Below are 24443 nucleotides of genomic sequence, written 5' to 3'. Positions count from 1 at the left end.
TAGGAGTTACTGTCTCATTTTTACTCTACAGCATTATATGAACTTGACGATTTTTCTTTGAGAATCTTAGCGTGCAATGAATCAGCCTTCTTTTAAAGGAAACTTCCAACTCAACTATTATATTTATCAAATCCTTTCCCCCCCCACCCAGAGTAAAACTGTCAATGTCACTTTTTCTCCAGATTACATAATTTAGATTCCTTGTGTTTTCATTTTGGACACCTAGAAGAAATAACTTCATCTTAGAAAAGAAATAGAAAAATTACTCAAGCATTACCTTACATTTGAAATATTAATACATGACTTTAAAAATCAAAATGCAATCCTGGGAGTTAAGCAGAAAGTTAAAAAAGTAATAAAAACAACATAAGATTCCAGCATTATATAGAACCTTCAAATTCATTTTCTTTCAAAAGAGACAACAATTAAAAAAACAATTTAGATACAACACAGACTGTCAGCTAAACAGGAAACCAATCAGTCTTCATTGTCATAATACTGCTTTTCTGAACAAATAAATGTTGGACACAAAATTTCAAAGACAGTTTATTCAAAATTCTCCACCTAGGAGAAAAGATATATAACAATGTTTACACATGCTTTAATAACTTAGTTCACTGTACAACTTGCATTCCATGTAACAGTACAATAAACCAGCAAAAGAAAATAATCGGTCAGCACTCTTTAATAATCAATCACATAAGAAGCACTGAGTAAGGGGTACAATAAGGTGGTATCTGTAAATTCTTTCATGAGTGCACCACAGAGCACCAGTCATCTCATTCGGTTTGTGTCTAAAAATCAAGATGTCTACACTCTTCTTATTAGTGATGTGAAAGGTAATTAGGACCTTTCAGAACATAACATGTTAGTTTTGGTTCCATTTGGTGAGCAATGGCAGAGGGGCTCTGTCACTTTTATCCCTTTCTTATAAATACTTTTCCCTTTTGTGTAACTTCCACAGTTTTAAATAAAAATAATTTTTATGCTTCTATATACTATTATGTCAAAACGGTTCTAGCAAAGAATTATATTAATCAGTTTACAGCTAGCACAATGGTCCAAAGACATTAAGGAAACAAAAGAAATTGACCACTTAGTTCCGCCAAAGTAGCACCTAGTAAAATAGCACATCAATAAAGTTTCTCCTGTTTTCCTCACATGATGCAGAGGCAAATAGACCTGGCAATAACCTCAAAAGTAAGGGCAGAAATTTGAGAAGGAAAAGGACAAGATACTGTTCTCTGTTCCTGTAAAAGGATCTTACTAGTTAGTATATTCTCCATTGCATTTCATAATCTTGGAGTTACAACTGCCAAATGAGGGTAAGACTACGCAGGAGGAAAACAAGATAAAAATGACTGACTAGTGTAATCTGAACTTCTTCCAAGTAATTATATTTTCCAAGAAAAAAAAAGGCACAGGAGGTACACATTTCAATTTGGCTCAAAAATAATAAAAATTAATTTAAATAGTTTGCAATAACTACTAAAACATAAAATCCAATTTCCTCTATTGTCTTTGACAGAGCTCAACACACACACACACACACACACACACACACACACACACACACACAAATACCCTGACTGGTTTGCCATAATCCGGACTATACATACTGCGTGATATTTCTACACAGACTGAACCCTAAGGACTACCCAGTCTACAAAGGAGGATCTAATAATTAATTTGAATTAAACATCTGCTTGATCAATACATTCTTTCTAATACTTAACCTATGTTCCAACTAAGTTCCTTTTGTGGAACTGAAATGATTCAGATGCTCTAATTTTCAGCTGATTATAAAAGTATTACAGTAATCTTACATACCAAGGAATACCAAGAGATGAAAAGTCAACTAGTATTATATCTGTGAAAAGTAACTCAGATTTCACTTTGATACATGTAAACCATGAATTGTAAATTTCAAAAACAGTAGTTGTGGTCAAGTTCATATCTTATTATTGTATCTTTAAAAGATAGCAGGAACATTTACTCTAACTGTAAACATAAGTCTGTATCTCAAGACAGCACACCTAGGAAAAGATGCATCCATTGTAACAATGCACCGGACATCCCTTGACAGACTTGTGACAAGTGTAGTGTAACTAACTTTAACTGCATTGCCAAGTAGGAGTCTGGGACATGACCCAAGGGAATGATGTTTCCCACACCACTGAGCTACTTCAGCAGCAATCATCATGGTGACAAAATATATTTAATAAGTTACACATTTAAAAAGTCATTAGAACATCTCGTTCTTGTACACTAGTATAGAAAGGTCTTCCAAAGATAAATGAGTGGAGGCCTGGTTTAATTTTCTCAGCTAGAGCCATTATTATGTTAAGGTCGCCCTCTGCTGTTAAATCAAGGTCTATCTTCAGGTTCCGAAGAGACTTAAAGGGCTTTTTCCCCTTCTGCCTATAAATAATGAAGAAAAAACCTTTTTACATATAAATACATAAAAATATATAGAAAACGTCCAAAAGGAACAAAACAAAGCACAATGCACAAAGGTTTTTATTCCATATAGCTTTACTTACGTATCATCTTCTATATACTTTATTAGCGTCAAGGCTTTTCTGTGAAGGACGAGTAGAAACTGTGCCAGGAAAGTACTCCTGAGAGATAAACCAGGCTTCAAATGAAAGACCTACAGGAAAATCAAACATTTTAATAATAATTTGCTCCAAATCTTCTTATACAGCATATTTCTATCACAGTGTTGACAACGTCTGGCAGCTAACATACATTAGAGCAGCTCTCCACAACCATTCCTACTGATGCCCCTAACAGACAGGAAGTACTGAATTTAGAGGCGATCATGTTTTTCTGAAGTTTTCTATTTTATCTTTGAAAATGGACTCTAATTTTGCATTCTATCTCAAATATATATCCCTATTTACTTTATTAAGAATCATGATGTAATGTGCATCCTGATGTGTACTTAACTTTTTCTGCCCATATCTCCAAATAAAATCCAAGCTCTCAGTTGAGCCACGCTTATAGGCTAGGGTTTTGAGGTCTTCTTCTCTCTCTCTACTCTTGGGGTGTTGAGGGTACATGTGTAATGATAGAATGATTTTATTCAGCTTGAGAAGCATGGAATTCATTGCATGATTGTGAATTATCTCTGAACTTTGCAATATGTCACAGACCACACAGATCTGGTTCCAAAATTTTGAGTTAACTTAAGGACCTTATTATTTCAAAGCTACTTCTATGACCCTGTTCCTGGCCTGATCCCCAGAATGATATTATGACACAGCTCTGTTATATTAGGAAATAAGTCCCATGTAATCTATAATTTTCTTAAAATGTTAATTAAGCAGATTATTTTTGAAAAGAATAAGACAATAAAGATGTTATTATTTCAGTAGAAGTATACAAGTTTTAAAGATATTTTGGCCCAATTAAGGCAAATAAAAACCATTCTCCCCTCCCCAAAAGAAAACACCTGGAATTATATGTTAGTGGTTGGAATTAAAACATTTATTATTAACTGGGGAATACTGCATCTTTAATTGTTAATATACAGCCCATGGCCATTAACAATTCAAAATAAAAATCATGTAGACACTTTGGAAAGACATGAGACACTACGAAAAGATAGTAACTTAATTCTATGATGATATATATATAGAGAGAGAGAGAGCGAGAGAGAGCGCATGCGCACAGGCAATGTAGTATATATTAAAAAAGATAATATGTCATGCTATTCATTTTGACAATCTTAGGTTTAACATTTACCTGATCCAGGAAGGCTTTTACTAGAGTGTCTCTGTGTAAGACATCTTGAAAAATATTCCTACAAAGAAAACAGTCCAAATGTTGAAATGTCTGTACAACGCTACTTTCCCAAATCCCTCGCTCCAGTCAAATTAATTCTTAGAAATGGAATATTACATATAAACATATTTATAAAAATTAGATGTATATATTTGGAGATATAAAATACATATTCATTTTAACTCAAGGATACACTTGTATATTACTGGAGTTTGTCAAGACAGTATGTAATTATTTTTCTCTTAAAGATATAAGCAGTCCCAAGGGCATGTAAGTACCTATCAATCTATTTTTGTACCCTCACCTTATAAAAAAAATTTGAGAGCCTCAGAGAATTAATAAATACCAATTCCTGCCATGTCAAAAAAATAAAAGCAACAAAAATAAACACATATTACTACCATCAAAACCCAAAATAAAATAAAAGGTTAACCTTATAATAACTTGTAATAAGCTGTTCAGGAAGAAAAAGGTAAAAGGGTGAACACTAAGAAACACTCAAATGGGATTAATGAACATCTTGACCATTGAGTTGCATCAACAAACCTATCATCAGGCAAGTAACAAGAACCAATTACTTAGGAAAGTATAAGCTACTTGGTAATGATCGGAGTAAGAAACTAAGACGTTAACTCACACTTGAGATAATGTGCACACTTGAGATAGTGTATATCTAACATACCATAAGGTAAGCAATTTTTAACTGAAAATAGTAGGGATCATCATTGAACTGACAAGACTGGCAAAGAGGTGTGTATGCATAAATAAATAGGAAAGTACCTAAAATTTCCTAGTTAAGGAGATGGGTATACCAAATTACAGAAGAAGGAAATTCAGAAGGAAAAAAAAATCAGCATTTCGTGATTACTGGCTGTGCAACTGGTGTCCAATTTGGTAGTAACAGTACCCCTTTTCTGGCTTTGGAGAGAGAATAAGGCTAAATTATTTAAGTCTAGTGTTCTGAATATACTGTTTCACTGATTGTCTCAGTAATAAGTAAATCAGATGAAGCAAGTGTTAAAAAAGAATGTTTCTAGTGACTGATTTTTCATGTAGTGGCAGTGAGTGTAACTATTTTTAAGAGTGTAACTATTTTTAATAGGGGCGCCTGGGTGGCTCAGTCGGTTGAGCGTCCAACTTCGGTTCAGGTCATGATCTCACCGTCTGAGTTCAAGACCCGCGTCGGGCTTGTGCCGACAGCTCGGTCTCAAAAAAGTAAATAAACGTTAAAAAAATAAAAATTAAAAAAAAAAGAATTAAAATTAAAAATATCTTAAAATGAAATAATATTATTTAAAGAAAACTAAAAAATACAGTATCTGTAACATATAAAAGTTAATACACAATCTAATGGTAGAAAATATCATTTTGGGCCCATTTGATGCTCAGAAAATTTACTTAGAGTTGTAAACAAATTTTAAAAATTCATGACATTATGGTTTTTTGTTTTATCACCAACAAAAATAAGACTAGATGGCTAATCAACATCTGTCAAATCAGTGAAGCATTCAAACATAACTGGCTAAAATGAGTAAGAAATGTTAAAAGCATACATACACTTTCTCTAAAAAAATAAAAATAAAAATATAGGTGGTAAATCCATCCTAAAGTTCACTAAATTCCCCAAAAAGGATATCTGAAGTAACAAAAAAAAAAAAAAAACCTCAAAAAAAACAAAACAGAAAAAATACTAAACATTTTAGTTAAGAAGAAAATGCTTGAAAGCACAGACTAATTTTGAGAATTACTACATGTGTACCAAAATTACCAATACTTGAAAACATAGTCATCACCTGGAATTCCGATTTTGACCAATTCATTTTCCTTCTTTTTTCTTTTGAAAGTTTATTTTATTTATTTTGGAAGAGACAGAGTGAATGAGCAGGGCTGGGGCCTGCTGAAGAGAGGCCTGAAGAGAGGGAGAGAGAGAATCCCAAGCAGGCTCTGTGCTGTCAGTGCAGAGCCGGATGCGGGGTTCCATCTCACAAACCGTGAGATCATGACCTGGGTCAAAACCAAAAGTCGGACGCTTGACGGATGGAGTCACCCATGTGCCCCTTGACCAATTCATTTTCTAAACCAATTCTCTTAAAACTTTCTAAGGAACCAACAAGATCAGTGCACGCACAGCTGAGAAAAGATGGGTCCTAATGATGCCATCTTTTAGAGACACATGAGGCTGGGGATCCCTTGGACATGGGTGCTCCTTTTCTCTGCTTTGGTCACCATCTTCTGTGTGACTACTGGTGCTCCACATGTCCCCTGTCTCAGCTCAAAATCTTTCTTAGAAACACAGGACAGAGTTGCATGCTCCAATTTTACTGCTGCTTTGTACACTCAGAACTGGATTATCACAGTTAACATATATTGAGCACATTATATATGCCAGGTACTTTACACTGATTAAAGAGAACCATTATACTATACTCCATTTCTTTTCCTGATGTAGAACTTAAGTATTTTCTTGGGGTTTATAATACAAATTTATAATTTTTTTCTCCTCTCATTAGGTCCACTTTCAACATTTTATCACTACTTTTCCTCTTTTTTTATTTAGTGATCACACTTTATGGTAAAAAATGAGTAACACAATATGAAATGCAAATAAAAGAATGCTCTGTAAATGTATTTTTGTAGTTCTACTGTATTTTATATTCACATATCAAGAAAAAAAGACTTAGAATTACTTCTTTAGTTAAGTTAAAATGCCTTCTAATGAGTCTTATACACTAGACTAATAAGCAATGCCAAGGGTTGGGGCTATCTGGTTGGTCACTATTTTTTTTAAATATTTATTTTGAGAGAGAAAAGAGAGAGTGTGAGCAGGATGAAGCAGAGAGAGAATCCCAAGCAGGCTCTGTGCTGTCAGTGCATAATGCAACAGGGCTCAATCCCATGAACTGTGAGATCATGACCTGAGCCAAAATCAAGAATCGGACGCTTAAGTGACTGAGCCACAAAGGTGCCCCCAGTTGGTCACTACCAGCCTTAGCACCTATTATGGTGCCTAGGGCCTCAATATATATTTGTTAAATAAATACTTAAATAGTTACTTAAAAAAATTTTTTTTTGTTTATTTTTGAGAGAGACAGACTATGAGAGGGGGAGGGGCAGAGAGAGAGGGAGGCACAGAATCTGAAGCAGGCTCCAGGCTCCGAGCTGTCAGCACAGATCATGACCTGAGCCGAAGTTGGACGCTTAATCCACTGAGCCACCCAGGTGCCCCTTAAATATTTACTTTTAAGGACTAATCTAATCTCTCTATGCAAAACATAATTACATTAAGAAAAACAGACATTTAAGAAAAAAGGTATGACTAACCAAATTTTTCTTCAAGCATAATTCTCTTAGTAATAGTTCATTCCTTTCAAATACACACTTGATTTTACTCATAAAAGATACAACTGCACAATACTGTTTAACAATAACATTATTACGTACAAATCAGGAGTGAAGCTTTCGTCTGTATAGATGATTGTATCCTGAGCCATGTCTTCTTCTGAAGTGGCTCTCCAGAATGCTGTCAGCTCAGATCTCATGTATCTCCGCTGATTGTAAATATGCTCGTGACATGGTGGCATCTGCTTGACAGTGTTGACATCCACATCTATGTGTGTGGTGGGATAGGGAGCGTACATGACTTGCCGGAACGGGAGCACAAAGCTTCCGGTTGAATCCTGTCATAATGAAAAGAAAATTCATTGTCTTATATGTCAAAAGACACGAAGAATTATTTTTTAACCAGAAAAACTGGCTTTAACAAATCCATCGTATACGAAGTTTTAGTGATGTGTGCACTAAAGCACTGGCTGAAATAGTGAACACTAGAAAACAAGTAAGCATCCAAAAAGAGAACTGATTAAACAAAAAATGGCTTATTATTTAGCTACTAAAAATGAATTTGTGGAACAACTGAAGCTATCAATTTGTGTTGATACAGAAAGATATTCACAACATATTATGGAAAAAGGAGGTTAAAATATGCAGGGATAGGGACAGGGAACTATGTAAAAGATACATACAGAAGAAAAAAAGACCAGAAAGATAGATGCCAAATATTAACGGTGGTTATACATTGGATTATGAGAGTATGGGTAACTTTTTATTTTGTTCTTGATTATTCCTAATGTTCTTTTAAATCTCAATGAATATATAATTTTTGTAAGTAAAAAAATGTACTTCTTTCCAAGTATTGTCAGTTGGGTAGTCAACTGCCCTGTAACAAATATCTGTGTATGAAACACTGGTATATGTTATGAATACAATATAGAGGCTACTTTCAATTTTTCACTCTTATAATGCTATAATAAACACTTTCACAAGTAAATCTTTCTTCTTATACAACTGCTTCCCTAAGATTTCCAGAAATATAGATAGTAAGCTAAGTCTTTGAACATTTTTATTTTTTATTTTAGAGACCAAGAGAGAGGGAGAGTGCCTGCACACATGCATGCACTTGAGTGGGGGAGGGGGGAGAGGAAGGGGGAGAGAGACAGAGACAGAGACAGAATCTTAAGCAGGATCCATGCTCAGTGTGGAACTGGATGCAGGGCTTAATCCCACAACCCTCAGATCATGATCTGAGCTGAAATCAAGAGTCAGACACTCAACTGACTAAGCCATCCAGGCACCCCAATTTTTGAACATCTTTAAGGCTCTTGACAAAGAATGTTAAAATATTTCTGAAAGGCTTAACAATTTATACTTATATGGAAAACTCTTAACAAATATTTTTCATTAGATTATAGTTTCAAGTTTTCCTCTATGCATCTGGTATAGGTCCCTTTTAGGGATAAAATTACATAACTAAATGAGAGGGTACTAAGAAAATAAAAGTACTAAGTACCTTATCATGCCTTTGATAAAAAGAAGTTCTAATTTTCAGACTTGTAAAATTCAAATTGGAAATAGTTACATCCCTTAAGTAGTTTCTGTATTATTCTGAGCTCAAAGCATGCACACTGTTAAAAATGCAAAAGCTGAATATAATTTTTATTTGCCACAACTTTTAATATGTTTTGTTTCATTTTGCTATGCATAGATCCTTAAGAAAGCATTCGCTATGAGAATCACATAACCATTAGGAAATCTACCTTCTCCCATCTTTTGACTATAATTGAAACGTCAATGATAGTTTCAATAAAATAAACTGTCTTCCCTGTAATTATTGAAAACAATTTCTAATTTACATTTATCTACCTTGCTCCTTGAAAAGCAGATTCAAGCAGTCAGAGAAAGACAAGTACCATATGATTTCACCCGTCTAAGAATTTAAGAAACAAAACAAATGAACAAAAACTATAGAGAACAAACTTATGGTTATTAGAAGGAGATGGGAGGATGGGTAAAATAGGTGATGGGGATTAAGAGTACACCTATCACGATGAACACTGAATGTACAGAATTACTGGAACACTGTATTATACACCTGAAACGAATATAATGCTGTATGTTAACCATACCGGAATTAAAAAGAAAAATGTAAAATAATTTAAAATTACCTACATGTGAAAATATATATGCATTGTTCAAATCCTATACACAATTTTGAAGACAGGAAGCAGCTTTAAATTTTTTTTCAATAAATGAATACAGTATATAAAAAATGCTAACACAAAAATTCAAATCCTTTTCAGAAAAAAAAGTAACTATTTTAGATGTGCAATCTGATTCAACCACATATATTTTTTTAATGTTTTATTTATTTTTGAGAGAGAGACAGAGTGCAAGCGGGGAAGGAGCAGAGAGAGAGAGAGACACAGAATCCGAAGCAGACTCCAGGCTCTGAGCTGTCAGCACAGAGCCTGATGCGCGGGGCTCGAACGCAGGAACCACGAGAACAGGACCTGAGCTGAAGTCAGATGCTTATCCGACTGAGCCACCCAGGCACCCCAGATTCAACCGCATATTAAAAAACAAATAATCCTGGAGCCAGACAGGCAGCTATAGGAAACCAAACAGACACACACACAAAAAGATACTCTAAGCTGTTTCACTCATACTAATTATAAATCTGTAAGAGATATACTCTGTGCTCAGACTTGTGCATAACAGTCAGCTCCTTGGCATACAAACATGAGATGCACCACATGCTAATATTCACAGTGTATTTATACAGAATGTCAAAAATGATTTTAAAAAATTGCTTTCACATGTGACAAATAGAAACTATACCTTTAGCAGGCCTTGTACAAAGAGCCCTGACTCGTATTTAAATGATGATTCTGCTTCACATAATCTGGAACATTTTCTCTCTGCTGGAGTCAGAAAAAGGCATAATGTTCTCACTATCTGTAAAAGAAAATATTTTAGCATTAAAATAGGAAATTAAAAGGCCACTGGTCTGCTTATGAAAGAAATCTGAAAAGAAACTTCAACCATTACTGTCGATAAAATACATCCTAAGAAAAAAGTTTTCCTTAGTCACCTGGAGTAGTCCATGGGACATAACAGTTGTTGCCTAAAATAGGAATCCTGTGGTCAAGTAAGTTTGGCAAATGGTGGTAAATGTATGGTATCTCAAAACCTTTAGCATTGGAATATATATTGACTTTCCAGGTGTTGATATAATATGCATACTTTATCCAACTCTTTGACCATGGAACTTTTATATTTCAGTAAGAACTGATGACTTAATATAATTATTAATTCTACCTCCACCCAGCAGCAAGTATTTTTCAAATGAAAATAAACAATTTTGGATAAGAAAACTAAATGCAGTTGAATTAGGCAGAATTATGGCTTCGGTTGAACAGTTCGACATATGAAATCTCATTATAATGAATATCAGGAGTGTCCAAATCCTTCAACAGAATGAGAATTAATTCTATCAAATTTGATTTAAAATAAGCAAAACTTTGATTGGGGTTTAGAAATCTAGGATTCTAACAGGATTTGATCTATAGCTCTATTAGGAAAAGTAAAAAGCCATGTAAGTATGTTGGAATTCAGACTATATTCAGAGTTTTTAGATTAAAGTACTAGCTTTCAATATAGAGTGATGGCATCCCTTTTCACAAATTAAAAAGATAAAAGAGAAGTGATCATGCCAGAAGAGGATGTGGAATGAAAAAAATGTTTTAAAATACACAGGGCCCCAACCACAGAGCCTCTCTCCTTCCAGAAAGCTACTGGGAAGTCCTTCTGTGACCCTGAAGGCTCTGGGTGACACAGAGGGAAAGTTACCTTCTTGGGGTAACAGATGTAATAATAAATCACTAGACCAGCATAACAACAGAGATGCATTAACCTTTCACAAATGGATGTATGGAAAAATATAATTTTGGTAAATTAAGGGTCATGCAAGCATACAGGGTAGGTAACGTGAGAAAAAAATTACAAATATTATTTGTCAAGGAAATAATTATTGTTAACATATTTCCTATATAAAACATAAAAAGAGAAGTCAGGTTTGCTTAAACTGATAGATATGTGCAATTTCTCTCTTTCTAGTTAACAGTCAGTGAAGTAAAGTACAAAATCCCTTAGTTTAGTGCCTAACGTTTGGAAAAGTAAGTTAACTTCATTAATTCTTTAGTAACTCATAGAGCACTGAAGGAAGTGGTCACAGACGTTACTGAGTAAAACATAATTTCCACTGACCACTGAACAGCGATAGGTCCCTAAAAGAAACAGATTTAGGAGGAAAATAATGTAAGAAATCAAAATGAATAATTAGATAACATTTCTTTGGAATTAGTATCACAAGTACATGGTTATCTTCATACTTAATAAGTGACATCAGAAAATAGAAGACAAATTTTTTAAAAAATACCTTATTTTAATGGAATTCTCAAAACCATTTATACAATACTGAGAACTGTATCATATTTATGAATATTATTAATGAATTATCAAAATGAAACTGATAAATGATTTCCTATTTAAGCAGTTTACTTCGACTTACTTCTGCACAGGTGTCACAGTAATTTTGCTTGACTACAACCTAACTTTTAAATCACAATCCATGATATGTTAGCAGTATTAAGAAGTGAGATTATGTGCTGGATTATAAGATAAATTACCTTATTTACTTTTTCTGCACTGCTACCTACTACGACTGAACAGCCACAGGTCTGCAGGTGTGAGCTAATGGCACTGCAAGGTGGAGAAAAAAGATGAAAAACATTGGCTGTAAAGCAATTTCACAAACTAAACAAAAAAAGGGCATGCGAACTTCAAGTAACAGACTAGCTTTACATGATGAATGACAAACTGTAAGTAAAATGCCACCTTTTATTTCCACGGTACTTTACCTTTTTTCCACAGGCCTTTCACACAGATCCTCCCATTTGAACTTAAAACCCAGTTAGTAAAATATCGCCATTTTATAATGAAAGAAACTGAGGTGTTGAGAGGTTAAGTGATTTACTTAAAGTCAAATGGGATTAAAAACAAGGACATGAACGGCTGACAGTGAGTGGAAGGGGGACTAAAGTCCTTCTGATTCATACTATGTAAAGCTTCCGGGTTCAAAACACTCACACCTCTGAGTTTCCATCATGAACCTAAAGGAAAAGACTACGGACATAAAAGCAAATACTTTATCCTGTCACTTCTCATCAAAAACAAAATAAAACTTCACGATAATCTGCAATCATAAAGAATCACTGAGGTAGAAGATGAGATTCTAAGTGCAGAGAGCGCACTTAGGAGAGGGATAAATGTTGGCTGATATTACTGTCATTAACATTTTCCTTAGAAGAGACAGAAGTAGAAAATGTTAGCCATTAGCTCTTGCGTGCTTATACGTTCCGGGTGCTGTTTTAAGGGCTTGGTATGATTTATCTCACTCAATTCTTACAACAATCCTATTAAGTAGGTACTACTATTATTCCCATTTTACAGATGAGGAGATGGGGGCACAGAGGCTTCAGGTATCTTGCCCCAGTTTACACACAGCAATAACCCAGGAAGTCTGGTTTTAGAGCCCACACTCTTAAGTACTAAAATCTACTATAAGATGGAAAGGATAAGTAAAAATAACAAATAATTTTCTTTTCTAGGCCTAAATAACTTAAATGCATCCACAATGCAATTCAATTTGTAAGGGTTCTGTGATACTGTGATTTTAAGAAATACGTATTTGTTTTTTATCCACATTTCCTGGCTCACAGCTCCCATAACACTTAGAATTTCCTAAGTGCAGGAAAAGATAAAGATGCCTTTTGTTATGTTAATGGAGCAACTTTTGGAAAACATCTAAGGATGGGGGCTGATTGCCAATGGAGCCAACCACTAAAGATTAGAACTTTCAGTTCCTCCCGCTGACTTCTGGGTAGGGGAGAGGGGATGGAAGTTATCACCAGCGGCCAATGATTTGATCAACCATGCCTATGTAACAAAGCCTCCATGAAAACCCAAAAGGAAGGGATTTGGAGAGCTTCTGGGTTGGTGAACACGTGGAGATCTGGGGAAAGATGTGTGCTCAGAGATGCTATGGAAGCTCTTCACCCTTTCCCCAAACCTTATCCTATGCATCTCTTCCATATACATGTTCATCTGTATGTTAGATTCTATCCTTTACAATAAACCAGTAATCCAGTAAATAAAATGTTTCTCTGAGTTCTGTGAACTGCTCCAGTAAATTAATGGAACACAAGGAGGGAGTCATAGGATTTATAGCCAGTTGGTGAGAAGAACAGGTAACATCCTGGACTTGTCACTGATGTCTGAAGTCCACGGATGGGTGGTTGGGATCTCTAATATCTAGCCAGTCAGAAGCACAGGTGAAAACTTGGACTTGTGACTAGTGTCTGGAGGGTAGGTGGGACACAGTCTTGTGGGATTGAACCCTTAATCTGGGGAATCTGACATTATCTCTAGGCAGAAAGTGCCAGAAATGAATTAAATCGTAGGACCCACTCGGTATCTAAAGCATTGTTTGTTGGTGTGAGGAACCCCACCAACATTAGAAATGGGTCTAAGAACCGCTTTTGTTCTTAGTTTCAGATTTAATGAGAAGTAAAACAAGAAACCAGAACCAACAAGATTTTCTGTCTGGGCACTATGGAAACTCGGCTTCTTTCAGTATTAAAAAGAGTAACATCAAATATATCACAGACATGTAACAAATGAAAAAATAACACAAAGTTAGTAATAGTTCAAATATGAACCAATGTTCCTAGAATAGTTTGGGTAGCTATTCTATTATTTTCTTCATTCCAAATCATGTCATTGGTGAGCATAAGATTTCTATGTCCTTTATCCACCTTTTATGAAGGAAACAAAATTCTTACTTGAGAAGGAAGCCTTCATGACAACTGTCACCAATGTCATCATCATTGAGAACTGTATCAGCTATCTAAAATGTACCACAAAAAAAAGAAGTTATTCTGGTTATAATACGGCAGTGAAATAACACTCTCAAGTCTCAGTTCAACAGAACACATTGCCCTCATTTCTAAGCATGAAGAATCCCAATAAAGCCATCTCTGTGCTTCTATAAACTTTCAGGAGAACAAATGTGAAAACTTGTCAGGCAGGTTAAACAACAATTTTTATGAGAACAACTTCCTATTCTTTGCTGTCAGAATCAGGAGACGAATCTTAATGATACAGTCAGAAAGAAACCAGAAAAGTTTCCTAAAGATTTCTCTACGCACTCTTACCGTGTGATTCAAAATGTCAACATGTGATTAAGAAACTAGATTATGGAATATAAGTAAACTTGTGTTTATTACCACTGACTTGTACACTGCTTTTTTACCAAAAGTACTGCATTAAATACTGACTGCTTCTTTAAGGTCTGGAATTCTCCTACTTCTAAACTAAATAGGTGTAATTCTGTCACAACTGTCACTGACCAAAAAAGCCTCTTTTTGGCCATAAAACTTAGTATTTTATGTGTGTGTTATTAAAGTGGTTAATACTTCATAGGAATAGCATGTATGACAAAAAATGCACACTAGTAAAATTAGAATGCTACTAATATACATAATAGTAATAGAACTCAAGGGAATTGATAAGAGGTGGTACCATTGTTCTTATTTAATAATACAAGTCATGGCTTACATCTATTTCTTCAGGAACACTGTGTGATTTCATGGATGAAAGCAGCTCCATTACAGGAATTACTTCACCAGTAAGCATTGGAATAATACTCTGACCCTGTACAAAAAAAGCAAAATGAAGCGGAAAAAAAAAAAATTACACAATGAAGGTATCCCCTGCTTTTCCAAAGTTCGAGTTACACCACTTTGCTTTTATCAAAGACCTACATTAGTACCTGTTTTCAGTAACCAAAAGGAATCCAAAGAAGATTTTTGCTTTCACCAAAAAAAAAGGTAAAACGCTAAAAGGGGTTGAGCACCTGTTTTGCAATGAACCCCTCTAAGAGGCAGCACATACCCTGAGCGCAGGAGAGGCCCTGCCAAGCTCCTTCCCCAGGAACTACCCTAGGTATCTCAGCATCAAGCTGCCTTAGCTTTGGACGGTGGTGAGCATCTGTCTCGATTTATTTTGTGCATTCCTTAGCAGGGTGTGTTCTAAGGTATCTGAGATGTGTAAGACGGGTTATGTTTTGGGTCTGGGAATGCTCAAGAACTTTTCCATGTAAATTAATGGTAATTGCTTCCTCACTTTACGGCCATTTCAGTGTATGAAATGTTCTATAGGAACACTCTACTTTCGGATAGCGGGGAAAACCTGTATAGGACCAACAGGACAATAAAATATTAAGAACCGAAACCAAGAATGACCCCCTTTGATAGAAACACTCGATAGCTTGTTAGAACACAGCCCCAAACATGTCTACTATTTCAAAGCATTTCTAAAAGATGTACGTACTATTTAAAACTGATTTTCATCACTCATCATCGGGAAAATGCAAATCACAATTACTATGAGATATCACCTCATACCTGTTAGGATGGCCAATATAAAACAAAAACAAAAAGAAAACCCAGAAAATAACAAGTATTGGTGAAGATATGGAGAAATTGGATCCCTGTGCACTGTTGGAAGAAATATAAAATGGTGCAGCGACTACCCAAAACACTCTGGCGGTTCTTCAAAAAATTAAAAATAGAACTAGCATATAATCCAGAAATCCTACTTCTGTATATTTATCCAAAAGAATTGGGAGACAGGCTCTCAAAGAGATATTTGTACTTCCGTGTTCAATGCAGCATTATTCATAATACCCAAGGTATGGAAACAACCTAAATGTCCATCTATGGGAGCATGCATGAAGAAGATTTGGTGTATACATACAACGGACCTTAAAAAGAAGGAAATGCTGCCATACACAACATGGATAAATCTTGAGGACACTATGCTAAATGAAATATGCCAGTCACAGAAGGATAAATAGTGCATTATTCCATTTATATGAGGTATCTAAGTAGTCAAACCCACAGAAGTCAAAAGAGTAATGGTGGTTGCTAGAGGCTGGAGGGAGGGAAAAATGGGAGGTTACTGTTCAATGGGTATATGGTTTCAGTCATACAAGATGAAGAAGCTGTAGAGATCTGCTGTATGATAATGTACATGTAGTTAGCAATATTACACAATACACTTCAAGTTTTGTTGAGGATAGATTTCGTGTTAAGTGTCCTTTTCCACAATTTATTTTTTTAAACTTTTTTTTTTTTTTTAATTTATTTTTGGGACAGAGAGACACAGAGCATGAACGGGGGAGGGGCAGAGAGAGGGAGACACAGAATCGGAAACAGGCTCCAGGCTCCGAGCCATCAGCCCAGAGCCTGACGCGGGGCTCGAACCCACGGACTGTGAGATCGTGACCTGGCTGAAGTCGGACGCTTAACCGACTGCGCCACCCAGGCGCCCCTTAAACTTTTTTTAATGTTTATTTATTTTTGAGAGAGAGACAGAGACAGAACATGAGCAGGGGAGGGTCAGAGAGAGAGGAAGACACAGAATCCAAAGCAGGCTCCAGGCTCTGAGCTGTCGGCACAGAGCCCAACGTGGGGCTTGAATGCACAGACCAAGAAATCATGACCTGAGCCAAAGTCGGATGCTTAACTGACTGAGTCACCCAGGCACCCCCCACTTTATTTTTTAAACTTTTTTTTTTAAGGTTTATTTATTTTTGAGAGAGAGACAGAGCATTAGCAGGGGAGGGTCCTTTACCACAACTTAAAAAATAAGAGTAAAGTAGTTTATAAGAAATTGATAAGTTAATAAAAGATTTGCTTGATAGGAAAAAATAAATAAACTCATTTTCATTCTTCTGGAATGACTTTCTTTAGTCAGAGTGGAATCACTGGCTTATCATTTACTGTTACATGCTATAATTAAATTGCCATGCCAAATTTAGAAAGGATTTCCTTTGATATTTATTTGAGATATAAAAATTCTTGTTAATTAAAGGTCATTGATGCATTTTATATTTAAAAATGAGGAGAAACTTGGAGCCTGGGTGGCTCAGTTGGTTAAGCGTCTGACTTCGGCTCAGGTCATGATCTCACAGTTTGTGGATTTGAGCCCTGCGTCGGGCTCTGTGCTGACAGCTCAGAGCCTGGAGCCTGTTTCAGATTCTGCGTCTCCCTCTCTATCTCTGCCCCTCCCCTGTTCATGCTCTGTCTCTGTCTCAAAAATAAATAAACATTAAAAAAAATGAGGAAAAACAAGCACAAAAAGGCTTAGAAATAGCAAATAACTCAACACTCAACGTCTACATTCACAATAAGGTTTAGTACTCAAATGCAAACTGAAATCATCACATATATTTTAACAATCAATAAAACAGAGAAGTTTCCTTTAGATTTCAAGATAAAATTTGAATTATGTATCAAAAATGCAATTTTGAAATCTGTAGTTTCTAGAGTGAAATTCCAAGTTCAATATAGAACATCACAAACGCAGAGTGTCTCAAATGGATGATCTCTCATTTATTCATTACCATCACCCCTGCCCCCAAATTTCTGGACCATCCTGAATATATAAACTTTTAGAGAGGTAGATAAATTGTCACATGTCCATTAAATTTTAGCTAAATATGTTTTCAAAACACATAAATAAGATCAATCTAACAGCTTTTTCCTCACTCACATCTCATGAAACTATCTTACTCAAACTTTTCAAATGTGTCTTTAAATCTCAGTCATTCCAAGAGTCATTTTTTGAGTGACTATACCCAGTTTTTCAGAAACTTGGGCTTTAAATGTGATGCTGTCTGTGGGAATTTTATGCTAAGTCCTAAGCCTCCTTGCAAGATATGGGTTTTATTTAAAAAAAAAAAAAAAGAATTCATCCTGTAGTAGCCTCCAAACATAACCACTCACTGTTTCTGTTTTTTAAAAGAATTTTTAAAATTCTTGTTTACAATTACAATCAACACAGGCAATTCAACAAGAATAATGACAAGCTATAAAGGGATTTCCTCATAAAGTGATTTTATCAGATGATAGCTATAAGTATCCAAAACTTGCACTGAATGAAGTCAGTGATTGATTCCAGACTCATGTGTCATCCCCAAATAGTATTTATTTGTTCAAAATAAAGTCATTTTAAGCACATGATGGGAGATTCACAGGGATTCAGTTATCAAGCAGCTTCTTTTCAGAAAGGAAAACTGTAGGAAAATACTTTCCCTTCAGTGTAGGCATATATATAGTGCCATAAACCGTATCTCAGATATTTATCCTAAGTGAATGGATATCTTCATCAAAGCTTAACAAAAAAAATTCTACGAGCCTGAACGCAGAAGAGACTCTAAAGTAAATCCCTCAAGTTTCTTTTCCTCCTTTGACTTCTCTAACTTGAACTTCTCAGCAGAAGAATGTTTCCCCTTTAAAAACCTTCTGTTGGTCCAAATACACAGAAGGGACACGATAACATTTTCAAGAAGAGCCCTTAAGAGAGAAATAAAACTGGGGCACCTGGGTGACTCGGTTGACTTCAACTCAGATCTGACTTGGATCTCAGCTCAGGTCATGATCTTGGTGCATGGGATCAAGCCCCCCATAGGGCTCTGTGCTGACACTGTGGAGCCTGCTTGGGATTCTTTCTCTCTCCATCTCTGCCCCTCCCCTACTTGCGTTTGCATGTAACAAGAGTGCAAATAAATAAACAAATTTATAAACAAATAAACTTTTTTAAAAAAAGAAATAAAACTTAAAAATTAATAGTGGTAAATTTCTTAAGTATAGGTTTCTAGTTTGAAAAAAAAAAATCCCAGGAAAAGCAGAATTTTACTGGGCCCTAAATATCTTTATCTTGAGGAAACCCTACTAACTGCTCCATAACTAGCAGGTACATCTACAGGTTGGTAAAAGTCCCCCCAGCACTTGGCACCCTGCTCAATACCAGTAAGTAAAGGCCAGGCTTTTCTGGGTAAACGGAAACATCTTCTAAGTGTCAGATCTTTCCCCAGGATTACCTCTCCTCTGGCCTGGGAAGCTATTTACAAAAGTACAGACATAACAATTTTGTAAAGTAGGTCATTCTACAGGGTTTTGTATTTTCCTGGTTTAAGTCCCTATATATTCAAATTTTTAGAAAAGTTACTGTTCATAGTACTATTATGTCTTAGGTATGCTAAGGAAAACCACAGTAAGGACAACCCAGCCACAGACTGGAGTTCAAACAGAAGGAACACTGAGGGTGGCCAGCCAGCAGCAATGGGAGTAAAAGCAAAGAACCCTTTCTCCATTAGAGATTCCCCTTCAGAACATCTCTGCCCTGCACTAAAATGGTTTGCATTTAATTTCCATAAGGGAAAGCATACCCTTGCAATCAAATATCTCAAATACTGGTGCCTGTGCCCTAAGGACATTAAAAGCCATGGGATAAACATGGCATGCTTCCCTAGAGACTTATTACCAGAATAAGGTGAGGAATATCACTGGCAGACTGTAATATTAAATAGATATAAAATATAAACTGCATGACTTTTAAAAATACAATGTGAGACCTCAAATAAATATTATGCTTAGAACTGTGCCTGTACCCCCAGATATCTTAGGAGTATACTCACTTCCCTCCCGTTATAATAACTTCTGTGGAAATGTCTGAGAAGCAACGCCTTAAAGAAAATCTCATATAAAACTTAAAATTTTTAGTATGAACAAGTTATTCAAAACTTACTCTATACAAACAGAAAAAAGGTAGCAAAATTGCTATTATTCTCCACTTATTTAACTCTTCAGATCTAAGATATGGAAATTTTCATTTAGTTTATTCCATATAATTCCACAAAGGCTCTGTTCATTTTCAGATTCACTCTGTCAAAATAGTATGGCTTCAAGGCCTTAAGAAAAGTAGCCCTCAGGGGTGCCTGGGTGGCTCAGTCAGTTAAGTGTCTGACTTCAGCTTAGGTCATGATCCTGTGGTTCATGAGTTCAAGCCTGCATCTATGCTCACAGCTCAAAGCCTGGAGCCTGCTTCGGGTTCTGGGTCTCCCACTCTCTCTGCCCCTCCTGTGCTCACATTCTCTCTCTTTCTCAAAAATTTATAAACATTAAAAAAAAAATTAAAAAGAAAGAAAAAAGAAAAGTAGCCCTCAGCCTTATATAGATACATGTCATGAGGTTGTACTTTTTGATAGTAAGCATTCTGTATCTTACCTGATCTTCCATTCTTTCTGTGCCTTCTAAGACTATTTTCTGGACATTTTCTTGCCTTTCCTAAGCAAGAGAAAATTTATTAAAGTTAAAATTAAAAAAAACCATCTTGATACTTGTTTAGTTTTCACAATACAGTTAAATGGCAGACATGCTATTGTGTAATTTAGTTCACGGGAAAAATATTCCACATTAGGGCAGGAAAAAAAGGGAGGGGGCAGGAAATTAATCCAACAAATTCCTTCTCTTATAAACAATACAAAATAAAATAAAAACACCCTTTTTTCTGCAGTTAAAAAAAGATAAATTGTCAGAAAACAGTCAATGTAACATCTGCATAGTTTCACAAAGGAAACTAATGATTTGTACTTTTCAAATTAAATAAGATCAAGTTGAATCTGGGGCTTCCTGATTTTAAATGATTTTCATGAACATTTAAAATAAGAAAACATGTATGCAAACATAGTAAAACACTATTCTTTTGAAAGACGCTATTTCTCTTCACTATTTGGTAAAAGCCTTGGAAGATTAATAATGCTTTAACAGACTTCCACAATAGTATCAAAACCGTAGAGCAGAAGAGAGTTAAACTTATTCTTCGGATCTGCCAAAAATACACGAAAATATAAATACCACTAAATATGAAACTGCAGGATTTAGTGGATGACAGTAATTTCCTCTGGCTCAATCTGCAAAATTAAAAGGAGCATCTCCTAGAAACCATTTCGTCCAATCTCATTTTACAAATTTCAGAACTTGGTAAAGTTAAAGAGACCAAAGGCTACATGGCGGGCTGCTTATGAAACACTTGTTTTGAACTGCTTGTATCTACAAACAGTACTAAGTGAAAAACAGGGTCATGCAACGCAAAAAGAAAAAAAGGTTTTATGGTTAAAGGTTCCCAAGACAAACCCATACTCTAAAACTTATTACGATATTCTTAATTTCTCTGTTTTAGCTTTTTACTTATAACAGAGAGCTATCATCCCCTGCCTTTAAGGGTTATTATGAAGATCACTGACGTCAGACTACTAGACCTATCTATCTAATAGGGCAGATGCAGGGGCACCTGGGTGGCTCAGTGGGTTAAGCATCGGACTTCAGCTCACGTCATGATCTCACGGCTTGTGGGTTCAAGCCCCGCGTCGAGCTCTGTGCTAATGGCTCAGAGCCTTGAGCCTGCTTTAGATTCTGTGTCTCCATCTCTCTCTGCCCCTCCTCTGCTCATGCTCTGTCTCTTTCTCCCTCTCAAAAATAAATAAACATTAAAAAAAAATTTAATAGGGCAGATGCAAATAATAGCTACTGTTTGAAATTAATTGCATATAATTTCTAAAAATTAGATATAAATGTATCAGAAGATAAACATTCAATGGCTAGATTAGCATGATTAATACGCTCAAAAATCACTCACCTTGTGCATCCATATCCTTCCTTTTCTGATAATATGTGTTAGTCTATCAACACACACTCTGTGAAGCGGGAGGTAGAAGCTAAGTTCGGTCTGTGGAAGTATAATTGATAGACCATATGTGCTCCTATCTCCATTCCAGTTTCCATCAAAGATCAATGAAACAATAATGACTCCTTTTTCAGAAAGGACAAAAAACTTCACATCTATAGCCCCACTCTCTGCGTTTCGAAGGATTTCTCCATTTAAGGTGTGGTTGGCAAGAAAAGTTATTTCTCCATCGCTGAGAAGTAGCTGTTCTGTCTTAGGAGCCCAAATGTGTCTTACTCTAGGACCAAGAATATTGTCCCAGTAAGCAAAGGTAGCTGCTAATAGAGGTGATTCACCACTTAGAGCAATCTCTGTCTTGGCAACAGCTGGAGATGGTGGTGGACAGAGATTCGACATCACTGCATCCCAACTATCACATTATCCAAATGCTCCAGGGATATCTAAACAATGACATACAAAACCAATAATTAGGTTCAGCAATTTTAAAGTCATAGCTCAGAAACTCAAATGATAAAGGCCTATGTGGTTTTCTCCTCTTCGGTCAAAAAGGATTTGAAAACATGTCCCACCAGCTAGCATGGCAAGTGCACATTAAATGCCTGTGAATATGATAACCTTGATACATAGTAAATTGTCACCTATATTCAGAGAATATACTTAGATATCCAAAATAATAATGACCTAAAAAAAAGGGCCTTTGAACATTAATATGAAATACTATACACTACAGCTGATGGAATAGACTCTCACTGTTCCCAAATATCTAGTCTATGTGCAATTCTATTATCACTGGATATTTGCTCCCTAAACCACAGCAACTAAAGAGGAGCAAATTGGGCAGGGGAGGGTTCTGCTACAGACCACCACACTTGTTGTGGGTTGAACCATGTCTGCCACAAAATATATGTTCAAGTCCTACCCCTCTGTATTTGTAAGTGTGACCTTATTTGAAAATAAATGTAATCAAATTAAGATGGGGTCATATTGGATGAGGGTGGATCCTAATCCAATGATTGGTGTCCTTAGAGAGAAAGATTTAGAGACACACAGACAAAGAGGAAATGGGGCTGTGTAAAGACAGATGTAGGAATTGGAGTGATATGGCTACAAGCCAAGGAAAGCCAAACATGGCTGGTAACTGCTATGAGCTAAGGGGCAAGGAAGGATACTTCCCTACAGCCTTCAGAGGGGCATGTCCCTACAGACACCTTATTTTGGGCTTCCAGCTTCCAATACTGTGAGAATAAATTGTTGTTGTTTTATATTACCCAGTTTGTGGTACTTTGTTATGGCAGTCTTAGAAACAAGTAAAGACACCTGTCAATAAAAATATCCTAAAGCTGTTGGAGGCAGGGGGGACAGGGAAGAAGGGAGGAAGGAAAGCAAACAAGAAACAAAAACACAACAATCTGGGACCATAACAAAAATGAGCAAAAAGTCCTGTTATTCTCAACAAGCTCTCAGGGTACTGAAGCCCAATTCAGTGTTTAACACGACATTGAAACATCAAGAGGAAGATAAATACATTTAATATGCTACTTAAATTTAAGGAAGCAGCATAGCATTGCACTGAGTTCATTACAAAGAGAGTTCTATGCTAAATGGCTAAAATTAAAAAAAAAAAACAAAAAACTTTAGTTATTTAGAACATGTAAAGAGCACAGTGACTGGATGGGATACTGGCCAAGCCTTTCAAACCACTGAGATAATACACACAGAGACAAAAGCAAACTGCCCAAGGTCACAGAGTCAGGCAAGAATCGAGGTCTCATACATCTTAACCCACTGAAATATAACACTCTTAAAGTATATACTCTATGTGATATTAGTGTAAAATGAATAATTCTTGCCTAATATTAAAACTGAGGGGCACCTGGCTGGCTCAGTTGGTGGAGCATGTGACTTTTGAACTTGAGGTTGTGGGTCTGAATCCCAGGTAAAGAAATTACTTAAAAACAATTTTTTTTTTTTTTTACATTTATTTATTATTGAGAGACAGAGAGACACAGAGAGTGAGCAGGGGAGTGGTAGAGAGAGGGGGAGGCACAGAATGCGAAGTAGGCTCCAGGCTCTGAGCTGTCAGCACAGAGCCCGATGTGGGGCTCGAACTCACAATCTGTGAGATCATAACCTGAGCCGACGTCAGTTGCCCAACCAACTGAGCCACCCAGGCACCCCTAAAAACAAAATCTTTAAAAACAATTGAATGCATATATTTAAAGACCCAAAATGAAAAGAACCATAAGAAACCATTTAAACCAAAAGAACCATTTAAGCAAGTCTAAAATTGTGGAATGTGTTCATCATAATGATAAAGGATAGCAATTAATAGGTTAGTTATGATATACCTATCTTTGATTGCAGGACTGCTTTGGGAGGTACATTTGATCTGTAACTACAATTCATTTACTTAAAGAATTTTATCTGCATCTTGTCAAGAGAGTTCAGAGACTGTTGAAAAGCAGTAGCTTCTATTTTTAGAGTATTAGACGAGCATTTTTATCATGCATGTCAAGGATAGGTATACGGATCTTTGCAAAAACACTTTATTGTATGCATGTGTAGAAATGATTTAACAAATAGGCAGTTTATGTATGTATCTTTTAGTTCCGTAATTCATTTAGGCAATGTTTACTTTTTAATGTGTCATATCAACTTAATAGTCT

The 24443-nt window shown here is 35.9% G+C and overlaps 1 protein-coding gene across 8 annotated transcripts in view; it reads right to left on the bottom strand.

Annotated features, from left to right (window-relative positions):
* Positions 1 to 533: 533 nt before the first annotated feature.
* Positions 534 to 24443, bottom strand: part of C9orf72 (C9orf72-SMCR8 complex subunit) — a 27184-nt gene continuing 3274 nt past the window's right edge. For all 8 annotated transcript variants that reach the window (XM_058695169.1, XM_058695166.1, XM_058695165.1 and 5 more), the window contains 10 exons: positions 21730 to 22217; positions 20319 to 20378; positions 14803 to 14898; positions 14028 to 14092; positions 11814 to 11886; positions 9964 to 10080; positions 7231 to 7466; positions 3751 to 3808; positions 2544 to 2653; positions 534 to 2421 (listed from right to left, as the gene is read on the bottom strand). In XM_058695169.1, coding sequence (XP_058551152.1) covers positions 2235 to 2421; positions 2544 to 2653; positions 3751 to 3808; positions 7231 to 7466; positions 9964 to 10080; positions 11814 to 11886; positions 14028 to 14092; positions 14803 to 14898; positions 20319 to 20378; positions 21730 to 22173 — 1446 coding nt within the window. In that variant the 5' untranslated portion in view covers positions 22174 to 22217 and the 3' untranslated portion in view covers positions 534 to 2234. The remainder of the gene's footprint in view (positions 2422 to 2543; positions 2654 to 3750; positions 3809 to 7230; positions 7467 to 9963; positions 10081 to 11813; positions 11887 to 14027; positions 14093 to 14802; positions 14899 to 20318; positions 20379 to 21729; positions 22218 to 24443) is intronic.

The sequence above is a fragment of the Neofelis nebulosa genome, chromosome 12 (assembly GCF_028018385.1).
Source record: "Neofelis nebulosa isolate mNeoNeb1 chromosome 12, mNeoNeb1.pri, whole genome shotgun sequence".
NCBI classification, from domain to species: domain Eukaryota; kingdom Metazoa; phylum Chordata; class Mammalia; order Carnivora; family Felidae; genus Neofelis; species Neofelis nebulosa.
This window is presented reverse-complemented; position numbering and strand designations above follow the sequence as displayed.